This window comes from Enoplosus armatus, chromosome 2 (genome assembly GCF_043641665.1).
Source record: "Enoplosus armatus isolate fEnoArm2 chromosome 2, fEnoArm2.hap1, whole genome shotgun sequence".
Classification (NCBI taxonomy): Eukaryota; Metazoa; Chordata; class Actinopteri; order Centrarchiformes; family Enoplosidae; genus Enoplosus; species Enoplosus armatus.
In genome coordinates, this window is record NC_092181.1 from 13830341 (window position 1) to 13855512 (window position 25172).

Here is a 25172-nt window from a genome sequence, read left to right on the forward strand (position 1 = left end):
GTCAAACTATTGCCTGTCTTTTTCTTTCAATTGCTCCAGTGTTACCTTGATATTCACCCCTTTATTCGTTTGTTATTACTGAGCTGTAATGTAAAGTCCGCCATACAGCCTCAAGGACCTCAGAGGGACAAACAGAAAATGCACAAAAGACTTTGTCTTTTTTATGTTTTTCTCACAGAAATGGTAAATATGAACAGACTTAAAAGAAACATTTGAGAATTCGGGAAATACCCTTGTTTGCTTACTTGCAAACATGTTAAATGAGAGGATCGATATCGCTCTCATGTCTGTACGGTAAATATGAAGCTACTGTTAGCTTAGCTTAGCATAAGAACTGTACACTGATGAAACAGCTATCCTGGCTCTGTCCAAAGGTAACAAAATCCACCAACCAACACTTTTAAATATCACTAATTAACATGTTATATCTTGTTTGTTTTATCTGTAAGTTGGTGGTGCTGCTATATGCAGGACTATTTATGTGCCAGCTAGCAGGCTAGCTATTTCCCCATGTTTCCAGTCTTTGTGCTAAGCTCAGCTAAGCTTTTCTGTATTGTATCAACATTTTAATTATGATTTAATTTCACGTTGTGCCTCTTGCCCCTCTCTGCTCTGCTCTTGTATCTCTCCTCATTGAGGCTGCACTCTCAGACCAACCATCTGTGCAGCAAGCCCACCACCATCCATAAGACATCTGTCAAGAGGAGTCAGTGCTACGTTTCACTTTCCAAAGATGATGATATTTGATAGGATCCATTGGGCCAATGTAAGAACCAATGAGTGTTTGTTTTCTGACAAAGCACCCCGGCCTCTGTCGCCTACATGATCACACCAGACCATTTTCATCCTGGTGTGAAGAAACTGAGCTTTCAATGAAGGCTCAGCTCTTGGAAATAAAGCATACAACACTGTTTCAACTTTTTTTCTCTGTGAAAATGAAGACTATGACTTTGGATCACATCCAGAAGGTAGAGTGTCTTGTCATGTAGTATTAGATATTTCTACGTAAACCTTGTCATAGATACCTCATGCTGGAGGATTCCCTCTTATGGTTACATTATCCACTGTTTTCTGCTCAGAGGTGTAAAGGTATCCCATCAATAGTGTCAATAGTGGTGTGTGTTTCAGTCAACAGGATATTTGAATAACTGTGTGCACAAACTCTCCTTAAGAGATATTAGATAGATTGTTAGTGACTTGGAGGCGTCGAGCTCTATTTATAGTAAAAACATCACTTTTGAATATTAGTTGTATTGCTATTCTGCTGATATGCAATTCAAATATAGACATCTCAAGAATTAAGCATTAATCTCTAAGAGCCTGCTTAATCATAGCTAATAAGAATTAAATTGTGTTGATGACAGCTGTTAATCATATTATGCTAATGAGCTGTGCCTAGAGCCCATCAAAAGCCTCCTGGGAAATAAGACCACACCAGCTCTATTGAAAATAAATCAATCAAAGGCTATTTTAGTGCTAAGGTGTCCTGAGAATACCCAGCCAAACACCATAGATGACTTGAGGGCAGATTCAGGATCGACATGGCGCCTCCTGCTGAGGACTACTACTGCCGTCAGTTCCAGCCGAACACCTTTGACCCCTCCCGCTGCAGCTCCTGCCTGCGGCCGGATCATATGCACCACAGCAGCAACACTAATGCTGCTGCTGCTGCTGCACAACAGGACGACTCACAAGAGTGGGTATGTACATGAATCATTCTGTGAAATAATCTGGTGGGTCTGTATTTATCAAACTTATAAGAATTACACATAAGAATACTGTAAAAACTATTATATAAATAAATAAATAAATAAAGGGGGGGTTAGTTTGTTAGTGAGTTTTTAATCTTAAATTTGCTAAAAGGAGTAAAAGTGAAGAATGTTTCTTTTATCATTCAAGTCTAAAAACGTCGCTTTTAGCAGTTTGATAAATATGGGCCTTGATGCTCACAATCAGCACACAAGTACATCGAGACAACACATTACATACTGAGGTCAGAATCTATAATCTATTGAGATTATGAATAACAGGGTCAAGTGCTTTTTAAAGACTTGCTACCATTCAATACGACAGGTGCAATAAAAGCTGTCCCACGAGCTGCACACTGAGGTGACGATGTCGACCTATAACACAATCACCAAGTGAAACTGCTGTGGAGGTGGGAGGAGGATAATACAACAAGGTGGCATTTGATTCTGTATCATTAATTAATGAACGCTCATTACAATCCTTAGGGAATGGATTGCAATCTGATATGCCCATATGACACATGCCCCCTCACACAACACTGGCCCACTTAAGTTAAAATATACAGTGGTATAAGTTAGTTATTTCTTTTATCAAAGTTATTACTGTAATGCAGACTTTTGATCTGAAAACAAAAGACACACTTTACATTCTTTAAACCTGCATCCGGTCAAGAGATCAAGAGCTGAAACAAGCAAAAACCTTTGTCTGGTAATGAGAGGTAGAACCGAAGGAGGGATCAAGATAAACATGAGAAAGAAGTTGAGTGGGCGGTTCTGGTAATGCAAAAGCACTAGAGCAATGAAATAATGATGAGCATGACCAGAGACTAGCTTAAGTTACGTCCTGCGCTGTCTAAAGGTATTGGCTTAGCTAGAACGAATGGAGAGAAGGAAGGAGAGCTGCTGAAAGCTTTGACAGCAGATTTGTTGGACGGACAGCGAGCAGTCACAGTAAGTGAAATATGCCTTAGTTGTTTAGACTTTAGGGATGTTAGTTGGCTTTGTATTCATGTCTGCATGGGAAGTTTGTGCTGTTTTGTGTTTGTTCTAAAACTGTATGGGATTAAGACGTCAGCCGTCAGGTAGTTGCTGTGTTAGGCTTTTGTCAGGGTATCATATTGTGGTGTAAGTGACTCTGTTGGTGAATTATTAAAAAAAACATGATCAAATGTGATAACTTTTGAAAACAGGAGGAATTATCAAAATAAATACCCAGTCCCAATTACAACACACATCGCCTCTATGACAACTCGACCTTCTTGTCTCCTAAAATTTGATGTAAATTTAATCATTCCTTTGTTTCAAAGAGTCAAAATACCAGTTTCACTCTCACTGAATCATGCAAATGCTTAAACCTGTGTTTCTGTGCTCCACAAACCAGGATGCAGATGATGAAGATCGCTCCCTGTCTGAGGTGACCACAAGTGGCAGTAGTGATGACGTCAGCTGTGGTTGGGCCTACGAGTGGAGTCTGGTCCACAGTCTGAGTCCTGAGTGGGAACTTAATATCTGTGACACTGACATAAAATCCAGGTGACTGTATCCTGTATCCTGATTTTAGAAACCACTTTTTTTTTTACCAAGAACAGTCTGCCTGAGGAGTGCTTGATTATACTTAAAAGCTTATTAATACGTTTATGTTAACAGTGGATAAAATGACTATGTGTTCGGGACTACAATGACCCACAACTGGTTCGCTCTCACCACTCTCATTGCGTTGTTGTCAACCGGTGCAGGCAGCTGTTTTCAGTGAAAAAGCTCTGATAAACCCACTGTATGTTACCAAACAGACAAAGTTAGCAACTAGCTGGTGAACATAGTGGAGAATTTAGCAGCTAAAGAGCCAAATATTTTCCTTCAGGAGTTTGTGGAGACCCAACACAGAGCTAAAAAGAGAGTGAATAATGTTTGCCAGCGCATAACAACAAATGATAATGTTAGTATTGTGTTTGTAGCTTGTTCTGCTGCCCTCGAGTGGCCAAAAAAAGTTTTAAGTTGTTTTCTGTTGTATGTATGTAAATTTGCTGTTCTCATTCAAATCATGCTCATATCATGTTGCAGCACATTAATCAGCACGAAGCTTTTATCATGGGTAAATTCACAATTTGACAGTCCTAAATCCAGTAGCAGAAAAAAAGCAGATGTTTGAATATTTCTTTTGTCAAAACCCAGAAATCATGTAATGTGTTGTCTGCGAGCTGCACACATTACTCTCATGTCTACCAATAAAGCTGGTTTGTGCTGTATATCAAAGGATTTCAGAGGCACTATTCAATGTTAGTAAGTCCAGCTTTCTTTTGAGGGACTGCTCACTCAGTGACAGTTTGTTTTTCAGTTGTAAATTTAATTTGGGCAAACAGGGCAAATCTAATGGATCTCAGTTGTGCTCTTTTTTGTTGTTGCAGCCCTACTTTTGATTAAGGATAATCAGATTGTGTGTATTTCTACAGATAATGTTGCCTTGTGCTGCAATAAAATAAAATATTATATATTATATATATAATATATATTAAATAATATTTTCATAATTGCATCCTATTATAAGATGAGATTTATTTTAGCGAGGATTTATTATGTAGATTAACTCTCTTAATTATGTTCATTGTGATGACGGACATACTTGAAGGAATGGAAAGGCATTATATTATTGTGTAGTTTAAAATACATTAAAGCAGACCGAGTTGCACTAAAGAAGCAGTGCCTGGGATTTTCACCTGCGACAGGAAATTAGTTGTAATGCACTAACTAGTTAACAGTCAGTAACCAGTGTTACACTATCATCTTTCACACATTTGTAGGCCTCCTCCCTGGTCACTAAGCCAAGTGACTGTCCAGTATATATATTTTACAATTGACATCTCCATGTTTGCACCAGCTTCCTCATACATATATCGGTGATGACCTTGTACTACCCTCCTCCAGCTCTCCAAATCCTTGGGACTGTCCTGAAAGGAGCAGATCCCTCAGCCCAGAGAGGCTCTGTGTGACCCAAAGAGATATGACCCGGCTGGACCCTTCTCCCCACCGCGTCACTGAAAGCTCCTGGATGGATGAGAGGAGGGGTAGAGACAGGTCCCGTCGGGCATCAGGTACACTCACAGATATGCCCTGCACATTAAAACTTAAAAAGACTCAAGATCTTGACCTTGACTCTGTCTTACAGGCTACATATTCAGGCAATGATTTCAGGCTTGTATGATTTTCAGAGTCCAGAGGAGACAGAGCACGAGAGAGTGGCTACTTCTCTCCAGACAGAAGAGCTGATGGTGAGCGGCAGATGGATGAAGTCAACAAACGGCAATATCGTTACTACGAGAGGGGGCATGCTCTCCCAAGCAACTACGTTCCAGAGCCCAAAGCATGCGTCCCCTACAGGAACATCAGCCTCGGTGTGCCCTCCCAGAGGAGGAACCCAGAGACGTACATGCAGGAAGCTTGGAGAAGTGAATCCCCAGAGAGGTACACGTACCACTCCAACTTTAGACGGGGAACTGATTCACAGAGGAATTCACCAACACGTCACAGCTCCGTGAGCCCGGATCGCTACAAGTTCAGTGAATCTCCTTTGCGAGCCCAACGAAGGAGCTCCCTCTCCAGGAGTCAGGTGCGGCCTCATGGCTCTTCTCAGCTTCCATCACATGGTCCTTCTCGGCATACATCTGGCAGGTCCAGTCCATCCCGCAAGAGGGGGTCCATTGCCTCTCGGACTGCCTCACTCTCTAGGACCACCCCTTCTTGCAGGCCCACAGACTCTTTCCATTTACAGAACGGTGAATATGATGCACAAAACAGATGCACCCAAGAGTTGAGGAGTCCTTCACAAGTTTCACACAGTTTGGACTCTGAGAAACTCTACAGGAACCTCGAGTCCATCTCCCGCCGTGGATCCTCGGCCATCCACCAAAACTCATATGAGGGCTCTCAAGCATCTCCTCGAACCAGAACAACTGTCAACAGCTCGGCCAACACTCGCACTCGCAACAGCCGTGAAGTATCACCGTCCAGGAACAGCTACAGTACACACAGCCACTCCCCACAAAGGGAGCCCCACTCCAGAGATAGCAAACTGAGTCCTTCCCAAGGCTCCTGGCACGGGTCCTCACACTCTTTACTCAGCCTCCCACCCTCTTGTGGGTCCTCCACATCAAGACGAGGTGCAAACTCTCAGGTGCTTGGTGGTTCCCTGTCACATGTTGCAGTCACAGAAACTGATAAGGGCAATGAGGGGAATAATAAGGTCAGCAGTGAAAGAAGCAGGAGCAACATGAGGCGAGGCATGGAGGCCCTACTGATCTCTGAACCCAAGAAGGCTGCAGTAGAAGTGGAGGAGGTACGTAAATCAGGTATTACTTGTTTTTTGCCATGATAGCGGCATGTCTCCATGGATGGCAATGTTGGTCTGTCTGTCTGTCAATCAGCCAACTACTTCAGTCTTGGTCCAGACTGAATCTGAACAACTTTTGGATTGATTGCCATGAAGGTTTGTACAGACATTCATGGTCCCCACAAGATGAATACTGACTTTGTTGATCCCTTGACTTTTTTCTCTAGCACCACCATGAGGTTGACATTTCTAGTTCAGAGTGAAATGTTTCCACAGCAACGATAAATTGCATAACTTTGGCAGTTCTCTCCTTTTTCCTCTGATTTTTCTTCTAGCACCATCATCAGGTCAAAATATTAATTTGTCTTTTATTTATGACTAAATGCCTGCAAAACTAATGAAATTGCCTTCAGCCTCAGCTGCACTTTGTGTTTTGTGCTAATTAAGAAATGTTAGCATGTTATTACGTTAAAACAAATTGGTGAAAGTAGAAACCATTATGCCTGCTAAACATTAGCATTGTCAATGTGAGCATGTTAGCATGCAGACATTAGCATTTGGCTCAAAGCACCACTGTGCCTAAGTACTGCTTCACAGAGCCGCTAGCATGACTATAGACTCTTGTTTTGTGTCAGAAGCATCTCTCCACACCACATATCATGTAAAATGTTGATACATCTTCATGAATCTGAGGTGGTGATGACCATAGACGACTACATTATCCTGGCTGATATTCCAAAGATCCAGCTGGAGTCAGAGGAAGAGTTACCAGGGCTTAGAAGGAGGAACCAGAGTCCCAGCCCATGCAGGGACCAGAAACTTAGGACTTACAGGTCAGTGGTACCATAGATGGTACTGTGTGGTGTCATGATATAGCATCTATTCACAACAGCCACAACAGAAGTCAAATGACCATGCATCTATTATGCATTCCTAGTGTATGTGTGTCTATTCCTTTGGCAGCTGGAAGATTAGATAAAAAGTAGTGTAACAAGTAGAAAAGGCTTTGAAGATATCCTTTCATCTGACCATAAATAATTGCCTTAGTTATGGCCAAAGAAAAGAGGACCACTCTTGATGCCTTTGCAGAGGTATGAGAAAGTTCAGTGAGAAAAATAAGGATGTAAAAGTGCCTATTGTGTGTTTATGTTTATATTCAGTTTCTCTACACTTTAACTTGGCTCTGAAGGTATCAAGAAGAAATAGACATCTACAGTTCAAGGCTTGAGTCAGACGATAGGGGAAGAGGCAGAGAGAGGGGCAGAGACAGACGAGAGAAATGTCGGGACTCTGAGAACGGACGATCATCTCGAAGACAGTCAGCAGCATCTCTTCATACACAGGTACAATGCAGTAACTACAAACATGTTCACAATAAAATCCACGTTGGAACAACATAGCTTGTAACTCTGTCTGTTTCTTCTATCAAAGAGTTCAGATAATCAAAGTGGAAAGCACAGATCTTCAAAGGTGAAGGAGCGAGCTCCTCCTGAACGCCCGCAGACACAGGTGAGCACGGTCCCATGACTTTCTGCATCTTTATAAATCACATGAGTGTTTGGAGGAAAATGGGTCATTCATACATTCATTCTAAAGTAGCTCCCTGATATTTATTTCAGCTCTTTTACCTCAGGCACCCCTCTCACAGAAGCACCTTGCAGGAAAAAAAAAAAAGCCATTAGTTAGCACTCTATGTTTTAGGCCAGCATGTTCATGTGATTTATTATCTTTATTAATACATTCTAGGATGGTTCAATGTATCCTGCAGTCTCAGCGCTGCAGTGTCATGGCTTAAACTGCAGAGTCAACAAACGCAGAGGGATGGATGATCACAAAATGAAATATTCAGGCTTTAATTATTTCAGTGCTGTGAATCACATGCAACCATGCAAAAGTTTGCAGTAGTTCAGAAAACCTGAGCTACATGTGATCTCACATTTGTGACTTCCTCATTTCACGTCACATCATGCATTTTCTTCTCTCTCAATGTCTTTTTCTTTCTCTCCTCCTCACAACATATACGGTACAATATGATGCATGCATGGTAAGTATTTTATGTGATTTTGTGCTTTAATAGCACCTGCTTGCTTTCAAGTCAGTCTAATAACGATTCATCAGTTCCTCTTTCTCTTCCTATTTCCCACTGTTTAACAATGACAATCAGTTTGCAGAAACTACACCTCTTCCTTTTTTACGTTCCCATTCTGCAACATTTCCCGTTTTTCACGCTTTAATGTTTCGCCTGCTTTTCTACTCTTCAGAATGACGTAGTTGCCTCACAAAGACACCTTCGTCTGCTTCTGACAGTTTCCGTTTCCTCTAGTTGCACAATGAAGTTGGAGACGTGAAAACACTACAGAATGCTTTTAAAGAGCTTGCTCTTAATACTTTAATTGCAGGGGTTGTTACTTGAAGGGTTGGATGTCCAGACTGGATGAACATGGGAAGGTAAATGAAAGATGTTCTTCATATATATGTTTTTTAAAAGTTAGTCATTTCCCATTCTAATTCCTGTTGTAACCACAATCTCACATCCTGACAGACAGTACAAAACACCAAGAGCAAGACTCAACCACAAAACTATCTATAAAGAAATCCACATACTATAGTACTGAAAATATCAGTAGATGTGTTTAACACATACACAACAAATTAATTTAATGTTTATTGTGTTTTGTTCAGTGGAGGAAACACTGGTTTGTTCTGGGTACTACTTCGCTGAGGTACTACAGAGACTCTGAGGCTGAGGAGGTAGGAACTGATAAGTAATTCCTAATTTGTAAGAACATTTAACCAACAGCAATTCATTTCAATCTACATACAGTCATTTGAGAGCTTTATGGGTTTTATATCATTCATTCTTTTTTTGGTGTTTGGGTTACAAGCTTATTTGATCTGACCAAAATTAAGCTCTCCTTATTCTGCCGTAGTCAGATGATCTGGACGGAGAGATCGACTTGACATCCTGTGTGAATGTGTCCGACTGTGACGTAGAGAAGAACTATGGACTCCAAATACAAGTTTGTATTTCCTGTACTTGTGTTTTGCTCATTGTGTTGTTCAGTACACCATCAGACAGATGGACAGGGAGACACCCCTCACACACCTCCCCCCATTTCCACATCAATTACATGTTTGGCTGCTTCCTGTTTAACAGTGTGTGTGTGTGTGTGTGTGTGTGTGTGTGTGTGTGTGTGTGTGTGTGTGTGTGTGTGTGTGTGTGTGTCTTTGCTCTGTCTTTTGATCTTGTCCAGACAAAGAGAGCAGTGTTCACTCTCTCTGCTATGACCTCCAGAATACAGCGGAACTGGGTGAAGTTACTAAAACAGGCGATCCAGAACAACACGCAGTGAGTCTGACTTTATACTGGGAGACAGTTTACGTCAGTAAAAGTAAAAATACTCCATTACAAGTAAGTCCTTCATTGAAAATGCTACTTACCAAGTGTAAGTACATATGTTTTATTAGCAAAATATACCTAAAGTATACACATTTAAAGTACTGAATGCACATAAATTGCCATTGTACGTGTTATGTTATTTTATATTAATTATCTTTAATTATCAGATTATTATTGCTTAATGTGTAAGCAGCATTTTATCGTTGTAGTTGGTTGTAGTACATACAGTAGGTGTCTCCAGGACCACATTACCAGGTAATAATTCATAAAACTGCTACTTTGGCATCATTTGATCTGTCAAAATATATTAATTAAAAACTAACTACAATAACAAACTAATTAATCATAATTAGTAATATACAGATTAAAAAACAAGACATACTTTGTGGTGAGTACTTGATGTTCATCATTTTATTCCTAAAATCCAAATTTAAAATAAAAAAGTTCTATTGACCTGAAAATTCCTGAACACTGAAGAAATGCAGACGATGTGATTGGGTGGTCTGTCTGTATTGAACCCCCTCTATCATCTTTCTTCTGATGTGTAACACTACCCTCCTGTCTTTCCCTCATTCTGACCTCAGCCAATCAGAAACTAGCAGCGAGAAAGAGAACCCCCTCTCCCGGAGACCGTCGTCATGCCAACCCCCTGCTCGGTTCACCTGCAAGGACTCCGCCTTTGATCCTGCCACTTCCACCTCCACCACCACAGCTGCAAACTCCCTTCGGGCTGACCACCACCACCAAACTGTGGACGGGGATCTGGACTTATCTCCAGCCAGTCAGAGAGAAGAAGGGGAGGGCTGGGACCGAGAGCAAGCGAAACGATTGGAGGAGAGGAACAAGTGGTTTGAGGAGGGGATTCCCCTCAGTGAGATGGGCAGCAGGTGGGACTCCATGGAGCTGAAGAGGGGGTGTGTACCTGTGCCTGTTATTGAGACCATGGACTCAGAGGTCAACATGAAGTGGACAGAATTCGAGACGCTGTCATTTAGCAGCATGAGCGCGCAGTCCCTCATTGGAGCCCAGGCTTATCAGTCAAGCACCCCGCAGGCATCACAGTCTCTCGTTAGCGCCCAGACATATCAATCGAGCCCTGAAGAGGTTGAACATACTGTCACTGGTCCACAAACTGATATATCGAGCTCAAAGGGGGCTCTTCCATCCATAAATGGAGCCCAAACCATTCAGACAAATACAGCTGAAGTTCTTCAGAAGGAGGTAAGAACTTAAAGTCACTCCATTAAAGTAAAAAAGGGATGAGTAGAAACATCAGACATTCCTTTAAAGTGTTTTCAAAGCAACAAATTATGTTGATATCCAGAAGTTATATACATCTCAGTCTTTTCCCTCCTCCCTTCCTTCCCCCATACATCCTCTGCCAGGCCCTTTCTCTTCGAAAGCAGGTGGAGAGCATTAAGAAGGAGCGTGCAGCCATGGGGATAGAGGTGGACAGCCCCTGTGGCCCCGGGGCCCCCTGTAGGGCCAGACTAGAAGCCATGGAAGTAGCCCATCGGAAAGCCCTGCAGGAGCTGCAGGAGAAACACGAGCAGGAGATCAAGGAGCTGGAGGAACAGAGAGGCAGGATGCTGCAGGAGGAGAGCCAGGCAGCTGCTAAAGGTAGGTACAGTCTGACACAAGACAAGCTTTGTTTCTCATCAGCAAATGCTCTCTGTACCGAGTGGATAGAAAAGCATTTGTATTATATTTAAACAATTACATGTCTGAGCTTGAAGGTTCATTACTGACCTTGGAAATATTGAATTTTGGACTACAATTCCCAACAATAACAATTCTTCATAGTTTTCATACTTGCACATCATAGTCCCACTTCAATTCACATATTAACAGCAATCACCAGCTACCCGGTGGCAATTATTGGTTGTTAAAATATCAGGTTTTAAATATCTAGGAACTGGGATTCATGGCCTTAACTTCACAAAACATACTGACTATAAAAAACATGCAGAGAAGTTGAAAATGTTTTTGTAGTTAGAAACCATTTGAATCTTTTTCTTCCCTGGAAATGGTTTTTAAGACATACAAGATATACATATAGAATAGTAAACTTATAGGGAAGCCCCAGATGCAACCAAAGTGAAAATATGAAATAAATATAATGGCCAAAGCTGTCCAAATTATTTCTTTCCATCCTTTACACCCACACTTTATCCACACGTTTACCCTCAGGGACGTTCTAAACACAAGAGCCAACACAATCCTGCAGTTTGAATTCTGAATGCATCGTCTCCTTATGCCTCCAACCAACCTTACTTATGTCTTTTAAAATCCTGTTGTTTCTTTATGCTATGTTCTTGATGTGGTGAAGGCAAAGACAATGTAAATAACGAAACAACTAACTGTTCATCAAAGCTATGGAGGCCATGAGAGCAGCTCAAAGAGAGGTGCTGGAGAGGGAGGTGGAGAAGGCCAGGAGGTTGGCTGGAGGAGCTGAACACGTGGATGCTTCATGCAGAGGCCACATGTAAGTTTTCATTCCTGTGATATCATACTGAAGAGTGTTTTCCATCTCACAGGCGCTCGCTGCAGGCTTAAGATGTTTTTCACTCGAGCATGACCCCTCGCATGATAGTGCATTATGATTTACTCCATAACTCGTGTGTTTGTGCGTGTCAGGCCCCGGGCAGACGTCTTGCACAGTGAGTTAGATGTGCTGTCAGAGCGCTACTCTCAGACGTGCCTGGAGCTGAGCCGCACTGAGCAGAGCAGCAAGGGCCGAGAGACTGAGCTCGGTCGCAAGGAGAGAGAGCTGGAGCAGCTCAGAAGGGAGAACCAGGTTTATATACATGCTGGATTTCTGTTTTAATGCAATACCATATTGCTTGTTAAAATGATTGCCATCAATTTTTTGTTCTTATGGGGTTAAATTAACATTAACAAGCATACTAGTTCACAATATTTCTCTTTACCATAATCTGAGTTAAACATCTCTTTTCAGGAGCTTAAGGCCAAACTGGCAGAAGAGATCAGCCGCATGCGTTATTTCATCACAGGCCAGAGGTCAGACATGGTATCTCCTGGCAACGCTGAGCGCACTGCGTCAGAAGTAGAGGTATTGATAGTAATAAGTTCAGTGTGTGTCTAAATTTGACCCTGCGTAATCTAAACTCATGTGAAAGTAGGTGATACTAAAACATCTTCACCTCTTGCAGCCTCCCAACCCAGTTTCATTCATTGCATCTGAAATATTAACTTGGGCATGAAGGACAAATGTTGACGTTAGTGTCATCACGGGGAAGCAGAAAGCAACATTTGACGTACGTGCTGTGGGAGTTTGAACCCACTTAAAATAAAACAAATTGATCAAAGCATTTTTATGGTTTTGTCTAGTATCCCCAGTAATGGCTCCCTGTTGAAACATTGTCACCCGTTCCTTTTTTTTCTAGTGGCCTCATTTGCGTTGAGCATGTGTGGTTGGTCGCATTGTAGTGCAGCACATACTGCCATCTACTGCCACAGTGCATGTTTGACATCTAGCACATCCCTTGTGCTGCAGTGAAAGGTTTAACGGCTAGACTTCCTGCAATCCCACACAAGTGCTGGAAGTATTCAGATCTTTTATTTAAGTGAAAGTAGCAATAAACCAGTGTAAAAATACTCCATTTACTCCAAGTCCTGCACTCAAAGTATTATCTGCAAAATGTACTTTAAGTTTCAAAAGTAAAAGTATTATGTTATGCAAACGGTTCCTGTAATTACTTTTGCATTCAGGTGTAAGTTGCATTTTACTCTTGTAGTTGTTTACTAATTGGAGCTAATTGGAGCCACATGTATACTATTAGGGAGTTTAATTGATAACAATGCACCGTAATTTATAAGCTGATCCCGTGTTTTGTATGTAAAATCTAAGTCAGCAGAGTGACTATACAGAAGCTGTCAAATAATTGTAGAAAAGTACCTCAAAATGTTACATTAGTGCAGGGCTTGAGGAAATGTACTTACTCTTCACCACTGTCCCACATACAAACTGACTTTCCATGTATATGTGAACATTTAAAAAAAAAATTTAGCTGGTAATTTTTCACATTTTGCCTTTCAGACGTTACTAAGGGCAAAAGACAATGAGGTGCAGTATCTTAAAAAAGAAATTGACTGTCTACAGAATGAAGTGCAGTCCCTTACCAAGGTATGTTTCATTATCTCACCTCTTGTATTATACAAATGATCAAAAATAACACTCCTTTATGTTATGCATTTACAATTTTGGTGTTTGCCTTTGATGTCTCTTCCATATTTGTTGCAACCTTTACTCCAGGAGAAAGAAGCAGCGTATGAGCGCTATAAGGAGGCCTATGTAGAGCTGAGTGACATGAGGGGTCGCAACCAGTTGGAGATGGGCTCCCTCAACGAACACTTGAGACTGGCCAGCGCTGCACTTCAGGAGGGAGCGAGACAGACCTGACCAATGAGGACGACTGTTAAAAACTCACCTTGAAGAACAAAGATTAAAAGATTTACCAAATATAACAACATCATTACAGTACAATTATAATATGTGCTGTTATGACTGGACATGCCCTAGAAGAGTCAGAATAAAACTACTGTGTACTTGGAAACCACCATGCAAAAACTGTTGAGATTAAATAACAACAAGCGTTTATCCACGTGTTATCGAGTCTGTTTATTGAGTGGCAGACACAAAACATGCAAACAAGAGTGAAGGCATAATTAGTAGTTTTGACAGCCTCACATGATATGAGATTTCAAAAAAATGAATTTTGTGAAAACATATATAGCAGAGGAGAGAGGAGAGAGATGGGTGGAGGTAAAAGGGTGCATTTGGATATGTGCCCCATCTTCCCCGTCTTCCTTGTGCCGGCTGGTATGCTCTCAGTCAATATTGCAAAGCACCCTGTGGATGTGAATATTAAAACAAAATCAGCATTTAACTGTTACCAATTGTCACCATTGCAAACATAAACTAAACCCTTTGACATGTAGCTGACACACCCTTTACACATGGATAAGATTGTACGTAAAAAAGGTCCAAGCAATATTGTTTAAAGGTTAAAAAAGGTGCGGCTAATGTACACTTTGACGTTACCATTTATTTCCTGAAGTTAGCTCAGTCATCGTCGTCGTCGTCCTCAGGGACAAAGATGTCGTGCTCCTCCAAGAGAGCGGCAAAGTTCTTGCTGATCAGAGTTCCCACATACAGGAAAGGCACCACCACTACCGTCATGCGGATGAGACCAAACGGTGTCTGGAAAACACAAGGTGGTATGGTCAAGTGACATGAAAATAAAGAGTTTATTACAACTAACAACTAACTCGATGCTCTGTTTTGAAGAGACCGCCTGTGTCAAAATCTAGTTTAAAGCCTGTCATCTCAGTACATATTAATGTGCTTTTAAAAAATGACCCATAGAAAATCTTGCACCAGGTAGTATTCTAGCAGAGAAAGAAACGTGCAGAAAGTGGGAGGAATGTGGGGGTTAATAGGGGCCCATTAGCTCATTGAAGGTTAATCCAGCCATGAGTGGAGCAATTCTGACAATAGTTTTGGGAAAGGGTGATATTGATATTGTTCCAGTGATATTGAATTGTCTGAGAAAATGTAAAATAGAGGCCAATAAGGATGCCCCATTTGGTCTCGGCACAATATTGTCAACTTGACCCACACATTAAAAAACCTCCCTGCTAAATCTAAATCATTCAGATGTTAGGGGGACTTACAGCTAACCGTGTATGTGCTATTCAGTTGTCAGTTAATTTAATCGCATTGGACACCATTACGGTTCCCACAATGACTGTAATATAAATAATTTCCCTCGACCTTTCTTGCCTTGACAACAATGCACCAATATGTGTAAATCGAATCGTTACGTGTCAAACAAAACTATTCATCAGAGGCAAGTCTCATAAATAAAACATTATTCCAATTGCTTAAATAAAATGTCCACTTTAATCAAGCATTTGACTGGAATTGACAAAATAAAGGGTCATTACTTCCTGAACTAACGTCTACATTCGTGTAAATATACTTTCATTGGCTGACTTGGCTAACTAGCGCGTCTCCTGGCTTTCTATTCGCCACATCTGGTGTCAACTCAGAGATAAGTCCCGCCTACGTAGTCAGTGATATTTCTTGTCGGTTTTCGCTCGGTAACAAAGGCGGAACAAAACTCACTTTATCTGGTCTCGGTAAGATTGCCCCCGACGGCGTTGATACTACGGTCCTGCTTGGAGTCGTCCTGGATATGTTTGATGCTTTCAAGCCGGTGTTACGACTCATCATTCCCGTATTTCGGGAGAAAAGTCGCAGTGGGAGCCGCAGTATACTCGTCGCCATTTTTTCCAGTTTATGTTATAGATAGGGTGGGACGTCTTTATGGGTGGGACTGGAATGGTTATGGGCGTGTCTTGACGTTTGACATGGAAAAAAACCCACCACAACAGTAATATATAATTTTGATTAATCAATTGCATTAATCAATTATGCACAGCAAATTAAACTCTGTCTCGTGTAACTAAGATATTTGTGGCAGTTCTGACTTCCTCATTCATATGTACGTAGCCGTAGACACTTGACGTCACCAACTGCTGTCATTTTTTAAACTTTCTTTATTTACAACAAAGAGGGACAACAAAAGTCAAGACAACAACATAAAACAGAGTGTAAAGTTTGTACAAGCCAGAATAGTTAATTAAGTCCATTAATTGAATTTTATTGTTCAAATTAAATCAAAGTCAATTCAAATGTTGAATGTTCTCTTAGGTTTCTTTGTTCATCATATGTTAAATTCAAGTGCTGTATTGACATTGACAGTAAAACATTGGAGCCAGTCCAGCCATAGATTTGTTTATGTTAAATGTACCCAGAATGAACAGCCTAACCCCAACCCTTAACTGTGTATCCACCACAACATCACATCAAATACATCTGCACATTAGTACCCATTCTACTAGTGATAACACTCTGCACTTCCACCTAAAATAAATGAGTGTAAGCTCTGTGACAAAAACATATGAAAAAGTGTTACAACAATTACACAGGCATAGTCTGTATGTAGCCTAAATCGGTCCAACACTTGCTTTACAGGATGAATTTGATGTGAAAACTTGAAGGATGAGCTACTTCTTTAACTTCATTACTAGTGCAGTATTTATGTTGAACACTGCAAGCGTTTTCCCACTGTATCACCAAGTATATATCAAAATAATTTTACTACAGGAAGTGTTACAGTTCAAAGCATTTCAAATCAGTTGACCTACCTACAAAATTGAGTAGTCAAACCATGATCAATAAAATTGTGTTTTTTGTATAATATATTCTTGTTATTGCAGATAAAGGTCCAGGCCAAAAGAGCTTTAAAACAGTTCCCTGTGAAGTAAGGCAAATTGAGTAGGAATCTGTCACCAGAAAATGTACAATTAAATAATAAAATCAATGTAGAAATAAATAAATATGAGGGTAAACCATCCCCAATACTTTGTGTATATTCCACAATATACTTGTTTTATTCAAGGTATTCAAATACAAAACAATTTTCCAAACATATTGATTTCCTAACATTTGGATAGTGAGGTGTACGTCACCAAAGAGTCCAGCGCGCGAGGCTGACTGCAGCACTTCCTCGAGGCGGAGGCACGAGAGCGCGCTCCGCGGCGACGAGCACGGAGAGGAAGTGGAAAGACGGAAGAAAGGACGTTGAATAAACTTGCCAACTTCTAGCTGACTGGCTAGAAATGCAGTTAGATACCATGTTACAGAGGACCTGGTTACTTATTTCGATACAGATTTAGTTAGCTAACCAAACGCCCTGTCTACATCCAGTCACCGCCCTCTCAACTCGCCACACGACACGACCTGGGGACTCCAGCAGTTTTCAAACAGACGTTGCACTTGCTCAACCGACCCGAAGTCAGCCACCGTTACAAAGTCACATTTAGCTGTTGTTAAAGTGCTGTGATAACCAGTAAATTGTATTAACGTTACACACAACCGGCTCGCTGACTCAGCGAGACTCGGGCTTTTTCCCTCCGTGTGGGAAAAGTTGTCCGTGGTGGTGTTGGAGCCAACGAGGCCTGCTGTAGAGGAGGCTGCATGTGTGAGGACTGTTGCTGGCGAGGAGTGACTCACACTACGTTAGCTAAACACTCAGAAACATGTCGGCCCAGGCACAGATGCGAGCGATGCTGGACCAGCTGATGGGGACGGGGAGAGACGGTGAGCAGTGCCGGCTGTGGTTGAGATCGGTGTTTCATCACACCACGACAGGAGTTTTGTGTTGTTGCTAGCATTAGCCTGAAAGCTAACCAATCTGCCACACAGTGACAGTGAGACATGCTTTGCCAACCAAGCTAGCTAACATGAGGGTAGCCAACCGGCTAGCTACCTGTTGTTTTTTGAGTTAGAGTTTACATGGCAAGTTAAGTTGTTGCGAACATCTCCTACAAATAACATATTAATAAGATTTTAGCATCCTACTTGGTCTTGGTCATTGTGCTCTTTTCTTCGTTGCTCTGTTTCTTGTTACCAGATGTTGTCATGTTATCAGTCTGTATCCGAGTAGCTAACTTTGGGTTTCACTGGTAAGGTTACAGATGTCTGACTCATTCATCGCAAGTCTCCATCTCAATGATTTGGCGTTAGTACGTTTTAGTCTGATATATAGGTTGAATCACAAGCTAAATGTCTGTCTCTCTGTTCTGGTTTTCTTTTTTAAGGAGATACCATGCGGCAGAGAATCAAATTCACAGATGAGCGAGTCTGCAAAAGCCACCTCCTGGATTCATGTCCTCATGACATTCTGTCTGGCACCGTGAGCATCATGTTTCTACACACACCTATACACACCATCATATACACTGCAGCCAGAAAGTATTAGGACAGTTGTTGTCATTGGTTCTGGTTCTCCTCCAGCACATTGAACTTAAAATGACACATGGTGGTAAGCTTAAAGTGCTGACTTTGAGCTTTTAGCACATTTATGTTGTAATTTTAGGACCATGCAGCAGGGCTCGTAAACAAACATACAGACAAGACAAGAGCCCACTTTTCATCTGACCCCCATTCAAATGTCTCACTGTTTTCGGATCGGATCGAAGGCAAGAATCCCCTGCAAGCATCAAAAGGAATGGTATCAAATGCCAGCTGATGTTTGGGTCATTGACGTCAGACGGATGTTGCCTGTAAACATTTGAATGTAACTTTAAACTTGTCCAATTACTTTCCGTCCCCTTAAACTTGGAGACTGACTCATTTTATGTGAACGTAAACACCCTCAAATTAAAGCCGAGAGTCAGCACTTTAACCTCAAAATCACTATTTCAAATTCAGTATGCCGGAGTGAAAAAAAACAACACAAAAATGTGCTGTGACTGTACTGTACATAATCAGATATTATGGAAGCGGTTAAGCGGTGTCAAAGAACTGGCCCTGCAGCACAGTGAAAGGATATCACATGTACAGTCCCTAATGGGATGCCATTTAAATTGCACTTAACATAATGACATTTAAACACTAAGGAAATACTGGCATGACAAGATGAATGAAATGACGAAGCATACAAACACAATACATTGACGTCTGTCTGATTTCTGCAGAGAATGGACCTGGGAGAGTGTATGAAAGTCCATGACTTGGCCCTCAGAGCAGACTACGAGATTGCCTCGAAGGAGCAGGAGTACTTCTTCGAACTTGATGTGAGTCCTACACACACACACACACACACACACACAGACACACACAGACACACACCCTAACACCCCATCATGTATAGCTCTGGAGAAAATATATGTTGTTTTCTATATGATTCCACTGTATATAGTCCCTGAGTAATACAAATCTTTATATCATAAACACTCCAAAGTGAATGAATGCCCACATAAAAATGGGGTTTGACGAGGTTAAAATGATTGTCAGTGTGATAACTTATTTTATGAAATCCTGCTTCATGGTATTATAAACCACTGTGCAGTGTTTTATAACTCACAGATATATATCGCTCAAGCTGAACTTCATGGATCATATTTTATCTTCTCACCTGTTCTTGTAGCAACACCAACGCAGCACATTTGTTTTTTTGTTTTTTCTCACACTTCTATTTTTGGTCTCGGTCTGCTAATTCCAATATTAAATATTCAGATTTAAACTGCACGTCCTCATCTTGGAGATTGCCTGTTTAATATATTTGACCCAGCTAATTATTAATTATTAATTATTAATCAATCATCAACTACCATACATCTTACAAATTTACACTTGTTCAGACTGACTGCTGTCATTTGAAACCAAGGATAGCAGGTCCTGAAGAAAGTAGGGTTGTTGCCATCTCCTACTCTGTTGAACTGATGATCTGATGGTTGCAGAAGATGGGATGATGATGCAGTTAAAACTTTATAAAACATGTAAACTGATGGCCCAGTTTTGAATCACTTCAGAACAGCGGATCACGCTGAAAGCAAAACTCTATCTCAGTGATGGAAACCTCTCTTTGTGGGTGGACATCCATCACATTCATGCTAACAGCTCCCCTGAAGTCCCGATGGTTCCTGCCTTAACAGCTGACAGGGGATTTAATGTTAAGAAGCAGGTCAAATCAGACTAGTTTCTTTTGTGGAAGTTATTCTTGCCCACATCAAGAGTTAAAAGTCGTATTCTTTACAGATTGTAAAGCCGTGTGTGACAAACTTATGGTGGTTGGCTTTGTCAACAAAATTGACTTGAGTTTGTTGTTGGAGAAAGTTTTGTAAAAATAAAATAAAATGTTAAGAAGAACTTAGTCACGTTTAACACGGTAAACATTCTTTTTTCACCAGAGACCATAGCGTATATTTTACACACACAAAAACCCATTTATGTATGTGTTTTGTCGCAGGCTGCCGAACACCTTCAGTCTTTCATTGCTGACTGCGACCGCAGGACTGAGCTGGCCAAGAAGAGACTAGCCGAGACGCAGGATGAGATCAGCGCTGAAGTGGCTGCAAAGGTGACAAACTCACTGTTGATATTGTGATTAACATTATTATCAGGTCTCTAGCAATGCTGTGCTCTTTATAACGGAATAATGGATCTCCTGCATAAATGCAGATTCACACCATCTGGTGCAAAGTAACATTTGTTTTAGAGCTTAAAGCTATTTTTTTTGTCACTGCTTCTCCTTCCATGAAAAGGCTGAACGTGTCCATGAGCTGAACGAAGAGATCGGGAAGCTGCTGGCCCGGGCGGAGCAGCTCGGGGGCGAGGGGAACGTAGACGAAGCCCAGCAAGTGCTGGAAATGGTGGAGAAGACCCGAGCCTTGAAGAAAGAGGCAGAGGTCAGAACATTGAATTTATTCTCCATCTTTAACTTGTGTATTTGGAGTTGATAAATAGTGCTTTGATTTTTATTTCCCAACATAAGTTGCATTCAAGTGCAGGCTCTATCATGCAGGCCAGATGAAAAACAAATGAAAGTCTTTTGTTTTTTTATGGCGTGTCTTGAGTTAATTTGCTCCATAGTCTCATAACTCTCTTTTTTGCAGGATGTGTACAGAAACTCGATGCCGGCCTCCAGCTTTCAACAACAGAAACTACGGGTGTGCGAGGTGTGCTCTGCCTACTTGGGTCTTCATGACAATGATCGTCGTCTGGCCGACCACTTTGGGGGCAAACTGCATCTCGGCTTCATTGAAATCCGCGAGAAGCTTGAAAAGCTAAGGGTAAGGGGTGTACTGGAGCTAGCACACATAGAACTACTTTAATTTGCAGGGTTGCTGATCAATACGATTCATTTAGTAGAAAATTCAGTTATGTTAGCATTACTTGTATTGTACGGAACATAGAACATAATCAGCTGCTAGTGTTTTTCAGTTTTGTGCCATTTTTGTTTTATCCAGAAAGCCGTTATAGAGAAACAAGAGAGGATGCGAATGAGAAGACGAGAGGAACGCGAAAAAGAGGATGAAAGAGAGCGACAGTGGGAGGTAGAGCGGGAACGAGAAAGAGAGCGGGAACGAGAGCGAGAATGGGAGAGAGAACGAGAAAGGGAGCGGGAGCGCAGGAGGTAAGAAACAGTCTGACTGTCGCTGTTACTGTGTACACAGAAAAAGTTCAGTGTCGCCTGGAAATGTAAACTGTCTGATCTGTGTTTGTGTCTTTAGGTCAAGATCTAGAAGTGGAGAGCGATACAGGTATGTCTGCTTTGACCAGAATCTCTTGATACGTTTTGTCTTTGTTAGAGACATTTGATCGACACAGAATATACAGACTTCTATCACAGAATATACAGACTGTGTACTTTTACTTAAAGAATTCTCAGACATTAAATATTTGTGTAAATTCCACACGAGATTGGCACATTCTGGTTTTGCAGGGATTCGTAGCGAGAGTCCATTGTTAGGCTACTTGTATGTCATAATGTGGTTTTATGAAGATTTATACTATGAAGTACTTTTAGAATTACGAAATACAAACGTGATGTTTGATGTGAGATATTTAGCAAATCTTATATTGAGAACCAACATTCAGTATGGTGATAAAGTAAGCAGGTTTTTTTTGGGGGGGGCAGCTCAGGACGACACAGATCTGATGCACGAGTTGTAACGGCACAAGTTAAGTAGTTTGAGGAGAAGCTGTGAACATTAATTACAAAATGTGATCAGGCTGCTGTTCAGAGCTGTACGATTATCTAAAATAATGCACCCCATCTGGTCAGTCAAAACTGAGTATCGTCTATGGCAGAAGTGTTATTGGGGGTTCAGTTATGTAAATGTTCACCATGGTGAAACTGAAAGAAATAACCTTCTGGGTTTCCTGTTTTTTTGTTTTGTTGGGGCAGGCCACCTGGCTTGACATTAAGACTACCACCACTAACATAAAAACACTTACGAAATAAAACTGTTACCTTCAGGGAAAAAGAGCAGAAGTGCTGTGTCACTCAGTAAACGACTGTATTTAATGACTGTCGACGTCAACTGCTAAATTGATCACAAGACAAGATGCGTCAGCGCTTTATTTATAGAACCTGTTGTTTTTTTTTTTTACTTAAACCTTAAAATCTGTTTTTCTCAATAAAATAATGTTTCTAGGGATGGAGGCAGTTCATCCTCCCATCATTCAAGACGCCACCACTCCTCTCGTTCCAGAGAAGAAGGTGGAGAAAGGGATCGCGAGAGAGAGCGGAAACATCGGCACAAGGAGAGACATCGCTCACGCTCCGACTCTCACAGGCGCAAAAGGAAGAGGTGTGGCTCACAGACAGCATCATGACTGTAACTAGCTAACATAACTCAGTCACTCAGCTACATACAGTTCACATTATGTAACCAGTGATTACACATCAGCTGTCATATTCATACTGCACATTCACAACACAAGAACCGCATGAATGCAGGCAAAGTCAATAGAAACAATTAATAAAGTAAGCATTAACCCGTAAGGTCATTTTTAAAGCAGTCACTTCCAGCTACTCAAATGTGAAGATTTATGGGTTTTCTCTGTATATATCATTATTTCATTATAAAAAATGGACAAAAAAAGCTATTTGAATATGTCTCCCTGTGCTCTAAGATGTGATGGGCATTTCTAACAATTTTCTGCCATTTATTAGAGTTAAATAGTAAACTAATCTTACAAATAATTGACAGATTGATCAATAATTTAAATAATTGTAGTTCAGCTCTATTTTGATTTATAAATCTGGTGACAAATTTCAACATCACTACCGTAGCTTCAACGCATTAGCCACCGACTACATGGCGAGAATTAAAAATACAGTTATAGAACGTTATACAATATAGTTAAATGTGGACGTTGTCATGAACTCCTTATGTTTTACAGTTTTTACACTATGACATTGAACTTTCACTGGTTACACCTCAGCTAGTCTGACTTGCTTCCAGATATTGAGAACCATCTTTCTATATGTTGACAATAGCTCTTAACTTTTCAAAACAAATGTCACACTCACATCAAGGATATCAAGTCCTCCATCTTGTGCTGGAAGTGAACTTTCCATGATGTGTTTTTTTTTTTTTTTTTTGAAAAACAAATCTGTGGCTAATTGTTTCCTCAGGTCCTCCAGAGACAGAACATCTCACACCCGCGAAAGAGAGCGCTCGCTGTCCCAGGAGAAATGTGCAGAGGGTGCAGGAGAGGGATTGCGTGACGACAGGCCGGATTACAGAGACTGGGAGGACGGGGAGAAGTCCCCCTCCGCGGACACAGCCAGGGGCAGGGAACGGGAGAGATCCCTGTCATACGAGCGGGACCGGCACTCCAGCTCCGAGGAGCGAGAGTCCGGGGAGATATGAACAGGAGGGGATGCCTCCAAAGTCTTTGATTTGGATATATTGTTTAGTAAAAGAGGCCTGGAGAGATGAGTGAGTGTGTGTGTGTGTTGGTGCGAGTGTGTGTGTGTGTTGGTGCGAGTGAGTGTGTGTGTGTGTGTGTGTCGGCTTTGTATGTGTGTTCATGTTAAGAGCGGGACGTGTAAATTAGCAGGGGTGGACGGTGGAAACTTAATTTGGGGATGAGGGATCAACTTCAGTGGTGGCGGTCAAGGAAACATGCAAACCAACTTGTATAAGACTCTGAATTGTGAGGCTAGTGTGACCTGGAAGCAGTATAGTCATTTTTTATGCCATCTTGTCGATCTTATGTACAGTTATTTTGACAGTTATGAGGGATGAGTGAGTGAAGAGACAGCAGCCTTACTTTGAGTCTGTTTTTTTATTTTACTCACACGAAGTGCTGTTATTTTTTTATCATTAGTTGAACCTGTAATGTTAAAACTGTTTTTTCCTGTTCTGTTCCATTACGAATCTATCAGCTTCAGAAGCTGTGGATTCATCTACACGGGTCGGACTCATTAATGTGGCATAACGCTTGCAGTAATGTTTGAAATGAGCTGTGAATGACTGAAGGCACTTCTGATGTTTGTGTTTTATTTGCTGCCTTCAAGCCATAACAATCTCATTTTGGAAAATCTGATACACATCCCTGAGCCTGCCCTTAATTCAAGATGCATTGACAAGCTCGTACTTTGAAAATAAACTCTCACTTGTCCTTCTGAAATAAGTCATCCAAATATTTCCACTCAGTTCCTGACATGTAAATGGATATAGATGATGTGCATCTTTCCATACTGACACTCGAAGGCCCAGGTCCTGTTTGCTGTGATACAACATGGATGTACTGGGGAGGGGGGGCGTCTACTTTGCTGTGCCACCATTAAGTGAATAAAATTTTCTGCTTCCATTCAAATACAATGTGTTTATACAGATTTTTCTTTAACATCACGTTCTGTTTATGCATACAGTTTGGTCAGCATCTTATATTATTTGAGAGCTTGTGCTGTAGCCAGAGGACCAGTTTCTTTCCCCCCTCCTTTTATCTTGATTGACACAACGCAATTGTATATAAATATACATACACATCTAAAACAAATATTTTTAGGTGCCCCAACAAAGGCTTTTTTCAATTTACAGACATTGTGCGTAAAACAAAATAAAATGTGTTTTGGCATTTATCACGAGTACTAAAATATATTTCTAAATTGTTTTTGGGAAAAGAATGGTTTGTTTGCCATTTAGTTTTATGAAAAATCATCCTGTTACTATCAGAAAATTAATTTCATTGTAGGACAGTCCACCAGTCCTGCCGAAGCACCATTGAGAAAGACTCTTCAGCTCCCGCTTTGTCAGCTGATAATTCTCAAAATTATAAAAAAGGCGAAAATCAGCCGCATTCAAG

The 25172-nt window shown here is 41.1% G+C and overlaps 3 protein-coding genes across 4 annotated transcripts; 2 read left to right on the forward strand and 1 right to left on the reverse strand.

The window, feature by feature from the left end:
• The first annotated feature begins 1541 nt into the window (after positions 1-1541).
• LOC139298216 (myosin phosphatase Rho-interacting protein-like) lies at positions 1542-14093 on the forward strand. Its single transcript, XM_070921120.1, has 18 exons — positions 1542-1700; positions 3130-3281; positions 4671-4837; positions 4955-6078; positions 6766-6905; positions 7262-7415; positions 7504-7581; positions 8488-8520; positions 8755-8823; positions 9003-9092; positions 9327-9421; positions 10057-10693; positions 10858-11092; positions 11846-11957; positions 12110-12269; positions 12432-12545; positions 13533-13619; positions 13749-14093. The coding sequence occupies exons 1-18, from the start codon at positions 1542-1544 to the stop codon at positions 13893-13895; spliced, it is 3753 nt and encodes a 1250-aa protein (XP_070777221.1). The 3' UTR covers positions 13896-14093.
• On the reverse strand, positions 14090-15785 carry smdt1b (single-pass membrane protein with aspartate-rich tail 1b). Its single transcript, XM_070921121.1, has 3 exons — positions 15624-15785; positions 14538-14696; positions 14090-14345 (listed from the first exon to the last, which is right to left on the reverse strand). Exons 1-2 carry the CDS (start codon positions 15783-15785, stop codon positions 14559-14561), a joined length of 300 nt encoding a protein of 99 aa, XP_070777222.1. The 3' UTR covers positions 14090-14345; positions 14538-14558.
• Positions 15786-17137: 1352 nt separating this feature from the next.
• On the forward strand, positions 17138-24682 carry LOC139292379 (putative RNA-binding protein Luc7-like 2). Of its 2 annotated transcripts, none has more exons than XM_070914710.1 (10): positions 17138-17663; positions 18164-18258; positions 19043-19141; positions 20317-20427; positions 20612-20755; positions 20963-21139; positions 21317-21483; positions 21581-21610; positions 22508-22663; positions 23494-24682. In XM_070914710.1, the coding sequence occupies exons 1-10, from the start codon at positions 17603-17605 to the stop codon at positions 23729-23731; spliced, it is 1278 nt and encodes a 425-aa protein (XP_070770811.1). In that variant the 5' UTR covers positions 17138-17602; the 3' UTR covers positions 23732-24682. The 2 variants fall into 2 exon arrangements, with proteins under 2 accessions (XP_070770811.1, XP_070770819.1); XM_070914718.1 differs by having other exon boundaries at positions 23509-24682.
• Positions 24683-25172: the final 490 nt, after the last annotated feature.